At 34.6% G+C, this 13,204-nt stretch overlaps 1 protein-coding gene across 2 annotated transcripts in view; it reads right to left on the bottom strand.

The window, feature by feature from the left end:
- Positions 1 to 599: 599 nt before the first annotated feature.
- LOC132159615 (SLAM family member 5-like) overlaps positions 600 to 13,204 on the bottom strand; it is a 193,411-nt gene continuing 180,806 nt past the window's right edge. Inside the window, exons 1-5 of one of the 2 annotated variants that reach the window (XR_009437885.1) lie at positions 6,224 to 6,369; positions 5,124 to 5,453; positions 3,970 to 4,275; positions 2,629 to 2,950; positions 600 to 890 (exon numbers count right to left, since the gene is read on the bottom strand). Coding sequence is in view for 1 of the 2 variants with exons in the window: in XM_059569177.1 (XP_059425160.1) it covers positions 2,817 to 2,950; positions 3,970 to 4,275 (440 nt within the window). In the remaining variant the exon portion in view is untranslated. Of the gene's footprint in view, positions 891 to 2,538; positions 2,951 to 3,969; positions 4,276 to 5,123; positions 5,454 to 6,223; positions 6,370 to 13,204 lie in introns of those variants that run through there. The other variant, XM_059569177.1, reaches the window with a different exon arrangement.

The following is a 13,204-nucleotide window of genomic DNA, read 5'->3' as shown; positions in this document are numbered from 1 at the left end:
ACGTTACGTACTGCACGTTTAATAATAATAATTCCTTACATTTATATGTTTAAATATCAAAACGAGGCACGGGTGTTTTTATATACTATTTCCAAAGGAAGACTTGCATGTTATATGCCTGATAAAGCAGCGTTTTGTGAGCGTAGCTCTGCTTTGTTTACAGCTGTTACTGGGGAAACCTCTATTTCTCGCGCTTTATGCATCTCCTGCTCGGAAATAATTAATTAGCATTTTCTTTAAGTCCACCTGATTTACGCAGGAAACATATTTTGTTTGTTATAAAAAAAACTACTCTAGAGGGACTTGGCTGTTGTTATTGATTCTATTTGGAAGTCTACCAGAAGTTAAGTTAGGTCCACAAAAGCGCGCATGCACAGTAATGTTTGTTTATGTTGTTGCCGTTGAAACCGTCTACACAGACGCTTTGGACTTACAGTGCATTCAGGCTATCAATTTTTACCTATCATGTGTTCCCAGGGATTCGGACCCCCAACCTTGCGCTTCACAGCGCAGTGCTCTACCAATTGAGCTACAGGAACACAAACCTTAAATCACTTGTGGAAATGTTCATGTCCACTGAGGAAAGATGAAATCAACCTATTTGAAATGTAATCAGTTCTAGTCTAGAAAAAATGGTAATATTGAATTTTCAGTGTTAAGGCAGTTAAATAGTTAAATGTTGTGGGTGGTTGCCAGAGTATTATTTGCATGTTTTAAAACAGAAGAACCTCAAACCGAAAAGTAATTTTTTTTATTCATAAAAAAAATTTATATCCGATCATAAAAACATTTCACACTATTATAATGCACATTATTATTATTCAAGTTGTAGAGACGCATCAACTCATAACAACTCTTGAGTACATTGTTCGATCTTCTCCATTAGGCATCTGTGAAAAATAATATACAAATCATGTCAGATGTCAATTACATTTAGAACTTAATTGAAATTTGTTAAAGCATAAAACACACTAAGAAAAAAAAAACGAATTGGGAATATAACAATGGCATTGTCTTGAAATATTGGATTTATTGAAATACTGTATGATTTGTAGAAAAACACAAGATGACAAACTATTGCTCAATCACTTTTGCAAGTTAAAGGGCTACTCCACCCCAAAATAAAAATTAAATGAAAAAAACCTGTAAGACCTCTCTGACCAGACATCAATGTAATTTACACGATCAAGGTCCAGAAACGTTACAAGTAGATTGGTAAATCAGTGTTGGGGAAGCTACTCTAAAACTGTAGCTTGACCAGCTACAAGCTACTTGTAAATTAAAGTAGATAAGCTACATTCTTTATAATTGTAAACCATCCAATACACACAATAATAAAATAGGCTACTGTATAGTTATATATATTATCTTAACTGACTGTCAAAGTGCAGAATTGCAGCTAGCATAACATAAATGCTAGAACAAATTGTATGTAACTTAACCTGGAAATGGAGGAGTCATAAAATAAGTGCGTTAAACTCACTACTAATGCGGTATTTACTGACTGTGAATGGAGACATCAATAATCAGCTGCACACGTGAACACTGTGCTTTGCATGAATACCGCCACAACCAGCCAAATGATAAGCACATTACTAGATCGCAATTTTATTTTCTGTTCGATTAGTGTTCATTACAAAACTGTGGGGCACAGATTATATTATGACTGCTCATCATTGTAAAATAGATATTTGATTTCCAGTGCAGTGAAGAAAAATGAATCAGTTTAAAAAGGCTATTATTAACCTCCTGTATCTGCTTTTACAGTTGATTCATGTGAAATATCCACTCCTGTACATCCTTTCCAATATCATCAGACGATCCCTTGTCGGTGGAAAGACTGTAAAGTCACGTGATGCGTGATATCACAACTGATGGCAGGAATTCTCATCAGAAGAAGATGCTGCGTGCGCTGTTTTAATGCATTACAGGCGCATAACTTGTCAGAATGCAAAATGGAATGTAGCATTTGGTCGAGCTACATTGTTACTTGTTGGAAAAAGTAGTTAGCTAAAGGAAAAGCTATACTGTTTTAAAAGTAGCTTTGCTAATGTAAAGCTATTGAAAAATTTAATTACGCTAGTAGCATCGCTACTTGTAGTAAACTACTTCCCAACACTGTAGTAAAATAATCCGTGACATCAGGGGTTCAACTGTAATTTTACGAAGCTTCAAGAAAACAGCGTATACGTGTGGTGCTACTTGCGTTCAGTGGATACTCTCCAAAATGGTGCTACAGTGATGCAGAGGAAACAAATTGTTGAATAAAGTCACTATTTTTGTTTTCTTTGCATACAAAAAGTATTCTTGTAGCTTCGTAAAATTGCGGTTGAAACCCTGATGTCACATGGATAATTTTACAGATCTCCTTTTCTGCTACATTTCTGGACATTGATCATGTTACTTACATTGTTGTCTATGGGAGGGTCAGAGAGCTCTCAGAATTAATAAAAAATATCATAATTTGTGTTCGGAGGTCTTACGGGTAGGTCTGTCATGATAACAACTTCCCTTTTTTAATGTAAATTAAGGGCACAGATCCATGAACTAGGCCAAATCTGCAGAGAGATTCCTTGGGTAAAAGCTCAGGGTGCTACAGAGAAGTGAATTCACTGCACATTTTCTTACCGTGCTGTGAACACTGCATGGAGAAATAATTGTTTCAGTGTAATCAACCTCTTCTTTGTGTGTCTGAACTGTTTTAACAATAAATCATATTTTTCAAAACAATAAAAACTTTAAAATAATCTGTAATTTTGATTTTTTTTATCACTTCCAGAATGCTTTTAAAAATTTTTTTTTTACATATATTAGTTTTAGTAATACTTGCCCTCCTGTCTAGCTTGTATTGTCTTGCTGTTACAGTATTTCAGACCTACAGGTACAGCTACAATCAAGACCAGCAACACACCAACAACTATTGGCAGTGTAACATATGAACGCTGCTGTTCTGTAAAAGACATAGAGAAAAGATTCATTAGCATTTTTGATTCCAATCTCTATGACCTAGACCAGAAGCTCAAGAACATTTCGGAGTATTGAGGTATCTAAATCTCAAAAGCAACCTGTATGTGCCAGTACTCATTTAGCTTATGACACTTTTCCACTGTGTGGTACAACTCTGCTCGGCTAGGTTTGCGTTTCCACTGCAATTTAGTATCGCTTTAGAATGGGTGGGATTACTCACATGTCGTTATATTTGTGCTGACTCTAGTGCTTAACAAAAACAACGTTTTCATTCGCGTCGCACCGTCAAGTTCTCGCTGGACAAGAGGAACGTCTGTACTTCCTCAACAGACAACAAAACTTTTTGGTTGTTAAAAAAAGGTGCGCTTGTTCAAAACAGTTGTGTTCGATCCTTCGCTGATTTAAATCTAGCGGTTCTGTTGTGTTTGTGTCGAAATGTATATAGAAGACTATAGAATTCCCAAGACATGTCACTTGTACAGTTTTGAATGGAGAGAAATGCAAACGCAAGACAGACATTTATCCAGGCTTATCTTAATATGAAGTGTTATATCACTCTGCTTAACTTTAGATTACAGATGTAATGTTTGATATGATGGAAAACAAAGAATTAATAAGTTTTAAATATAACAGTGTCTGTATGTCACAAATAATAATTTAATAACTGACCATGTGTAAGCTCATGTGAACTGTGACTCATGTAACTCTTTTAATCAACCTTTTTAAACCAGAAAAACTGCACACCAAGAATTTAGCTTGTTAGCCCAATGTTTGTTTGTTTTTTTTGCATGTAAACAACAGTGTCTGTCAGCTTATGGTTGTTTATCTCCAGCTTTTTCCAGTTTGAACATAAATTTGTATTACATTTGTACATATATTAGCATAATTTTGCAGGTTAACAGTGAGAGTCAGAATGAACTGGATTGTACTGTGATACAAGGCTTTGTGCCATTTTTACTGTAATCACAACTGACCTGATCATATGCACTAATAAGCACATACCTGAACATGTCTGACAGAGTTTCATGTTCTGCAGATGTGTGGTCTGGTTTGTGATGGGATTGTTGATCACACAGCTGTAGGTGTTGTTCTCCTGATATTCCACCTCCAGAGGTAGAGAGAGACTGATCCTGAGATCAGACACACTGATGCTGGACAATAAACTGTTTCCTTTGTACCAGGAGAGAGTCACAGCACTCACATTCACAGCTGAACACAGCAGTGAACAATTAGACACTGACGAACGTTTAGATGATGATGAAGAACAGTTTGGATAGTTTGTGAGAATGACAGGAATGGGTAGATGAGCTGAAAAAGAACAGGACTGATAAGAACAGAAAAATGCAAAAATAAATAAATTATTGACATATTTTCAAAAATCCAGTTCAGTGTTGTTAGATTTACAGAACCTTAGACACTTTGATCTTCTGAGACGGACAATCCACACACAGTGCATTAACATACAGACATCTTTTCCACATCTCACTGAGAGAAAATGCGGGATATGTATCTTTCACCTATGCAGACAGCCGGTATGAGACTCAAAGTGTTATAGGAATAAGATTAAAAATATTCAATATGATTAAAGAGCGAAATAGAATTATCAAATGTCAGAATAATAATTAAAAATGAACAAAAACCAATTGGTATTTCCACCTAAATTCAAGGTCATCATAAAATGGAGTCAGATTAGAATTGAATTCAAATTAAAAAACAACTTTGCGCACCGAAAAAAAATTAACACGCAAAAACCTTCAGCCCACCATTGGATACCCTCTTTGGACCAATTAAGTGAGCCTTACAGTGTAGATCAATAAATGGAAAAAAATGTTCAGATACTCTGGAATAAATATTACAAAATAACAATTATTAATTTATATGGTTTTTAAACATGAAATAGTCACACAGTCTCTTTCTTTTAAACAATAATTAGCCAGAGAGGGGAAAAATTATACTTAATGTGTCTATAAAATTAACTCATTATGATTGTACATGTACATCAGTGATGTGCAATGAGCATTAATATCCATGTCCTAAATGCTTATTAAATTTGTTACATTATTTGAAAATGATCATCTGTCATGTGTATGCCTATATTTCTCACACACTGAGTGATTAAATTTCCATTCGTGACATGATTCATTCAGTTTACTCACCATGGACAGTAACAGTGAAACTCTTGTATATGACTCCTCCACCAATCATGGTAAGTTTATAAAGTCCAGAGTGTTCAGTTCTGATGTTTGTTATGGTGAGAGATCCTGAATGATAATCCATCTGTAGTCTGTCTCTGAATATTTCATTATTATCATATATAGAGATGACCTGTTTATACATTTCAGCAATCCGAGTGTCTGAATTGTTAATGCTATACATCCACAGTATCAGATCATCTTTTTGTATTTTAGTAACATCAGTACATAGAGTCACAGAATCTCCTTCCATCACTGATAGTGATTTCTCTTTATCTTTATCATCAAACACACCTGAAACAGAGAGGGACATCATTGATTATAACATACACATTGGAGTAGCCTATGTGTATGTTTTTTTTTAAAATAATGATAATTAAACAAACTGAATTAAAAAACATTAGTGTTAGGCTTAGGGCTTTTTATGACAACTTATGAAAAAGTAAAGCAATATACAGTGCACTAGCAATGTATTATTAAAGAAGAAAAAGTTACAGTCGCCTACTTGGGGTAGACTACCCACTCTTGAGCTGATTTAAAAAAATAAAAATCTACAAGAAACAACAGTCAAGAAACAAATACAAACCTTAACCAGATAGTAGCACATCCTAAAAGATAGCATCTGTTAATTGTGATCGTCTAAACTTTCTAACTTAGGAAGCAAATCTAAGTGCCAGATAACACTCGAGCTCCTGTCCCTTTAATAGAGAACGGTCGAGTGCCCTTTTAGACAAAGAAAGATAATTTCTTATATAGGCTACACACACGCACTTAAATTTGCCGATCATAAAGTCTCTGATATTGCCCACTGAATTATAATGAAATAGTCTACTCTAGTAATGAAATAAAAGATACGATACATGGAAATATAGGCTATACGTTTGGACACGAGTTAATGTTTTCATGATTATATAATTTAAAAAAAAATGCTTTACAAATGCATTTAGCTTACACTAAACTAGGTTATAAAAGCATTACGTTTACAGTGGGTTTTAATTTAATAACAAGCCAAATGAAATATGTCCGTTGCTCCTAACCGATAAAATAAATGTAGCTATACTTACCATTCATAATCAGCTGTAAACACAGAATTAATGAAAATGTTTTCCGAGAAAGACTCATAGTATTTCAGTTAAACAGTGCCCGGTAATTAATCTCCACATGGTGCAATTCAGTGTAGTTAATGAAATAAAAGGCGCTTTTTAACGCGCTTCTTTGAGATTAAAAAAGAAGATGAAAAAACAAAAAAGCATTCAAATGATTAGAGTCCACTGCCCCCCCCCCCCCCCCCCCCAAAAAATAAAAAGTCATTTGATTGGTTAAGCCTGCATTGTGGGGTGTGGCTTGAAGACGTAAAGCAAAGAGTTTAGTCAAACTGAAATAAGATAAGAAGATACATAGAGGTCATGAGTGTAGTATTTTAATATCTTTTATAAAACAGTGTTACATTTATATAATATGAACTTCATTTAGAAGAAAGAAGTAATATATATTTTAATGTTTTTATCTGAATATGGTAAAATGGCATTTTCAGTTAAATTTCTAACTTGACTTTTAAATAGTTTTGTATGTGGGTGCAAAACCAACATGTTAACACTTATATTGCTTGTTAAAATAAAATTTAATGCAATTCTCTCTATATGTCCTTTCTTTCTTTCTTATTTTTTTTTAAAGAGATGAACTTGTGTTTTCAGTGTCCAATTCTCAAAACTTATTTTCCAGTGACATTTTTACATGTGTTGAGGTCAAGCCAAGGTGTTCGTGTGAATAACACTTTTTCCATTGGTACACCCACACACAAACACCACAACAAAACATTCGCATGTATTCTTCAAACATCCGATAAACACTGGCCTAGCACCTGCTTTCACCTAACCAAAATACCGCATATGTTTGCAGTCCCCATACCCTATACTAACAAAAACAAAATGGACCACAGCAAGTATCACTTTGACACAGAAAACAATGGGTAGCCTACTGTGTTAGAGTGCATCGTTTTCCTCCAGGTAAAAAAAAAAAAAAACAGATCACAGGCCTTCATTGTGAGGGTCAGATTCAGCGTAACATTTCGCCCTCAAGATTTCTTTTTTTTCTTCTTCTTCTCAAGATATTCAGTATGTAAAATGGCAGAGACTTGCAAACATTTTACTTAAAACTTTTAACTTTAATCTAGCAAAAAATGCTAAAACTATCTATTCCCGTATTGACTTTATTACTGATAGAAATCACTTAGTACAGATCACAAGACAAAAGCTTTTTGCCATCTTAATGTTTTCATCACATTTTTGCTAGATAAACATCAGAGAAAGCTTCTTAAAACCATTGGCTCCACAGCATGTATGTATTTATTAATGAATAAATACAATCAAATTTGAGGTGTCTCTTTTCAATCCCAACCTAGAATTCTTCACAGTAAAATATTTAAAAAAGATGCTGACCACAGTGCAACTTCAGGATAATGATCTGTTGGCTCATCATTTTTGAAAAGAGTCTAACCACAACTGCTTAGTAATAATTTTTAGATATAATTTTTCTGCTGATGTGCCTAAAAAGCCACTTTCATTTTGGAGCAAGGTCGTAACCACATTTTGAAAAAAAAAAAAAAAAAAAAAAAAAAAAAAATATATATATATATATATATATATATATATATATACATACGGTGTCCTCCATAAGTATTGGAACAGTAATGAAAATATTGTCCTGTTTGCTGTGGAGTCAAGAAATCTTTAAATATGATTAAAAGATGAATATGAGACCAAACTACAGAATGTCTCATTTTATTATTAGGTCTTTCAACACAAAGATGTTTTACCAGCTAAGAAGATCAGCACTTTTAGAGTTTAATCTGATATGAGTATATGAACATATGAGCATAAGTATTGGAACAGTTGCCTCACAAGTCTTTCTAAGTGTTGAGCTGTGCCCTGTTGCATTAATTCTTCAGATATTAAAAGCAGGGAATGTGTCTTATCAGTTATATCCAATGCTTTTGCATTCTATGTTCATAATTGATGGATGGACATCTATGCCCGGGTTATTTTTTATGTTCCATAATGCTATTATGTCATATAACATCTTTAATATGTTTATATTAACTGATTGAAGAATAAAAACACTAAGAATTTTAGAAAATTTTGTATTTATTTGAACTCAATAGATTGCAGCTTGCCATATGATATGCATAGAAATAAAACATATAAAAAATAAATATTGAAAATAAAATTCAAGTGCAAAATTAAGACAAACAAATTTAAACTTGGGTAAAAATAAACAAAGGGAAACCTGGCCATTAGTGCAAATCCCTGTAAATGTATATGCAACCGGTTCTTGACTCGAGAACGAGAACTGCTCCAGCAGTTGGCATGTTCGTTCATCATCTGGCTCGGCTCAGTGTTCATCTTCAGTTCTCTCTTCACATCAGTTCAGTCAGTGTACTGTTTGAGTAAATGAATTACTCCGGGATATTGGTTTGTTTGAACTCAGAGGGAGTGTCAGTCACGTTAAAAAAGTTAACAGCTTAAGTGATTTGTGGATTAATGCTTATAGGAGACGCGAACCGATTTGGTGAACTGGTTCAACCGGTTCACTAAAAAGAACTGGTTAAATTGAACGATTAGTTCACGAATCGGACATAGCCACTAGCCAAAGCATGACACCTCGCGCTTTATTCAACCTAACTGAAGTAACGCGACACATTCTCAGTAACGATAATGGCATTGCAATGACGGGAAAAGTAATTAATTAGATTACTCCGTTACTGAAAATTTAACTCCGTTAGTAATGCCGTTACTCCCAACACTGGATATTGGTATACACTTTTCTAACATCAGTAGCATTTGAGGAGAATGACTTACAGTCATAAAAACAACTGTAATTGTTCATCTAGGTGTCAGCTATAATGCACAATTGAATTGAATGTTTGATACTTATTCAAATAAACTGTAAATCATATGTAAATTATACTACTTTTTCACATGTGCTCAAATGCAAATTTGAAGCTCAGTAGCATTTCATGAGAAAGACTTGCAGTCATAAAACAATTGTAATGTTTTCATTTAGGATTCAGCTACAATGCTAACCTCATAGATTTTTAATATATATTAAAATAAAGTATAAATCTTTTAGGTTAAAACAAGGCCCGTTTATCACCACAGGCATATTCCTGTGAAAGTTTTTTTTTTTCAGGTTCCCTTACGAAAATTACTCATGGTTTTAACAATAACATCACAAATCATCATTCTTGTAGCCATGGTAAATGCAAATTAACCATGGTTTTGTTACTTAAAATAATAATTTACAAAATGACTTTAAAATGACTTAAAATGCATTATATAAAAAAAACAATGAGGCAATAATGATTGGTTAATAATAAAACTGTTAAAATATAAAATGTAGGCAAATACAAAAAAAAAAAAAACAATTTACGGACATGTTATTACAAATGCCTGCAAAGGGAGCCAAATGCCATGTAATTGCTGCTGTTACACTTACAGGACAATCAAATCCTTGTATAGGCTAACGACCAAACATTTAATTCAAATATTCACTTAATCTTTCATTTTTGCCCACCTTTTTGCTATAGATGACACAGCCTTTATAATTTCTTCAAAAAAAAAAAAAAAAAAAAACGTGCATATCACAACCTTTACAAAAAGTAGTATAACTACTATAGTAGTATAACTACTATATATAGTATAACATAGTAAAACTGATTAATTTCCTTTCGCATGATTTCTGAATGCTTGAGTCATAATAAAGTTATAGCCAAAAGGTAAATGTCGAGAGCTACAATTGTCATTTGTAAATAATACAATTTATTCATTTACTTTTTAATTTGATTAAAGTTCTTTTTTCACCCCTATAGTAGGTTTTTGTTTTTCCATCATCATATTTGAGGAAGGGGGGCACAACAATACAATCCTGCTTAGGGCACCCATTTGGCAAGCAGAGGCCCTGCCCAAAACACCCTGCCAGTTCAGTCAAGGACTTTAATCAGGGCAAAGAAATGTAAAGTCTTAGATTGGCCAACTCAATGAAACTCCCCAAAACAAACAACAGTTGGAATTGGATGCATTAAAGGCTGGGGAAAAGCATTTCAAAGCATAAGACCAAAAGTCTGGTGATGGTTGCAGGCTCTCTGATCTGATATCTACTAAAAGCGTGTTTTTGCAAGTGTAGGCAATTGATTATAATGGAACTTTGTGAGATCGCAATAAACTATGGAGGGTGGCTTCTTTTATTGATTATTAAGGGAGTTTGAAATGGGATATTGATTTAAAACAACAATTCAATAAACAAGAAATATTAAGTAACTTGCACTGTCTGACATAATTTAAACATAAATAGTTTAAAACAGTCACAGCTAAGCAGCTGCACATCTCTAAAAGCAAACACAGCGGTGTTTTGTTTATGAAGGAATGTGCGTTTTTAAACTAGTCAGTGAATCATGATTACCCATTCATAAATGCTTCATTCCTGTACGAATCAGCCATTCGAACGAATCAACTGAAATAACTATTCAATGATAAATTTAGTTACTTGCCACCACTACAAGCAGTTTTAATTTAATTTTTAAAGTCTAATTTCAGTCATTTCAATCATTAAATATTTCTATAGCTTATTAAAATTGTTAGGCTATATTTAAAACATTAATCTCAACATAAATTTATGAATTTAATTGCACTCATGCCACTTCTGAGCCTCATTAAACATCTGAAAATACACCTCCACTTTTGTGTTCTTCTGTACAAATTAACGTTTAAACTGTTTAAATATGATTGCTAACTTATTCTTACTTGTTCTTATTCTATTGTTTTAAATGTACATTTTAAAAAGCTTATACACATTTGAATTTGACAGAATAGCTATCTGAAATAGCCTAAGGTACTTAAATTAGAAAAATTACTGTAACTCACTTTAGTAGTCAGATGTCACCTCGTAATGGTAAGGCATTTTTTAATCAGAATTTTTGAGGGTTTCTCCTTAATTTTTTGACTGTGCACCTATTTTTTTTTTAATCTACGAGTGCTCCAAAAAAGAAAAGTAAGCTCAGAGCCCTGAGAAGCGAGCACAAATGTTGTCAACACTAGGCTATCACTCGCCTTTTATTTATAAAAAACTTTAAGACATTACTCAGCAGCAACGAGGTGTTTCTTGAAATAACATTTTTATACTCTCTTTCAATATGGCCATATTTAAGGGGGGAAAATCATGTAGTTTGCATCATTGGGTCATCAAAGTCAAAGTCACCTTTATTTATATAGCGCTTTAAACAAAATACATTGCGTCAAAGCAACTGAACAACATTCATTAGGAAAACAGTGTCAATAATGCAAAAATGATAGTTAAAGGCAGTTCATCATTGGATTGAGTTATGTCATCTCTGTTCAGTTAAATAGTGTCTGTGCATTTATTTGCAATCAAGTCAACGATATCGCTGTAGATGAAGTGTCCCCAACTAAGCAAGCCAGAGGCGACAGCGGCAAGGAACCGAAACTCCATCGGTGACAGAATGGAGAAAAAAACCTTGGGAGAAACCAGGCTCAGTTGGGGGGCCAAATATTAGCATAGATGCCATTCTTCTAATGATGTAGCGAGTACATAGGTTGTTATGGGAAGTGTTTCCGGTTCCGGTTTACCTAATTAATGCAGCCTAAAAATCCTTTAACGGATTTGGATAATAAAAGCATATTAGTATGTTATGTGTATGCCAGGTTAAAGAGATGGGTCTTTAATCTAGATTTAAACTGCAAGAGTGTGTCTGCCTCCCAAACAATGTTAGGTAGGTTATTCCAGAGTTTGGGCACCAAATAGGAAAAGGATCTGCCGCCTGCAGTTGATTTTGATATTCTAGGTATTATCAAATTGCCTGAGTTTTGAGAACGTAGCGGACGTAGAGGATTATAATGTAAAAGGAGCTCATTCAAATACTGAGGTGCTAAACCATTCAGGGCTTTATAAGTAATAAGCAATATTTTAAAATCTATGCGATGCCTGATAGGGAGCCAGTGCAGTGTTGACAGGACCGGGCTAATATGGTCATACTTCCTGGTTCTAGTAAGAACTCTTGCTGCTGCATTTTGGACTAGCTGTAGACCTAGCTGTAGCTGTTTGTTTGCTAAGCGTGCAGAACAACCACCCAATAAAGTGTCATCATATAGTGTTCATTAAACATTTCTATGTTAAAACAGTTGACTAATATTAAATGATTTTCAGCTTCCATCAAACCTCGCTCTCTTTTACCTTTAAACTGACACTTCCGCTGGAATTTGATGTTTCACTGAATGGTAATCCCCACCTACTTTGATTTGATTGGCCAACTCAATTATTGTGACATTGACGAGCGCTGTTAGCCCACTCAGCGGGCTGTCAATGTAACTTTTAAACATTTTTGTCATCATAAAAACAGAGCACTGTGTAGCGCAGCGAATATATTGGAGGGACAGATTGGATTTTTAATTATAAGGGGGGGGGGGGGTACCTGTCCCCCTCAATGTCTGTGGTGGTTACGGTGTTTCGTAGTGTCTTGTAATTTTCTTAGGCTACGTTCACACTGCAGGCTGAAACGACCCAATCTGATCTTTTCATGACAGTCTGAACAACACAGATCCGATCTTTTCAAATGCGACCCTGGCCACTTGGGTATGTGGTCCTAAATCCGATACGTATCCGATCTTTTGAAATGCGACCTCAGTCTGAACGGCCAGGTCACATGTATCTGACCCGTACGTCATTGATACGCTACATAAACGTCATAATTCTGCGTTGAAGTAGGCGGGAATGAGAAGATAAACAACAACCATGGCGGACGATGCTGCTTAAATAACGTTAATATTGCTAAACGAGCTCCGCTGTTGACTACACTGTTGGTGTTGGCTAAAACCAAATGATTATATTGGTCTAAATGAGTCGACTCCACCAAACTACTGTTATAAGCATGAGCCCTGTCAGACTGGTTGTGGTGGAGCTGTTGCAACAATATATAGGGATTGTGACGAGTGGGGCGGGGCCGAGGGACATGGGAGCGAGGCCGGGGGAGTGAT

This window comes from Carassius carassius, chromosome 16, assembly GCF_963082965.1.
Source record: "Carassius carassius chromosome 16, fCarCar2.1, whole genome shotgun sequence".
Taxonomy (NCBI): Eukaryota; Metazoa; Chordata; class Actinopteri; order Cypriniformes; family Cyprinidae; genus Carassius; species Carassius carassius.
The sequence above is the reverse complement of the archived record's forward strand: the minus strand, read 5'-3'. Positions and strand labels throughout refer to the sequence as shown.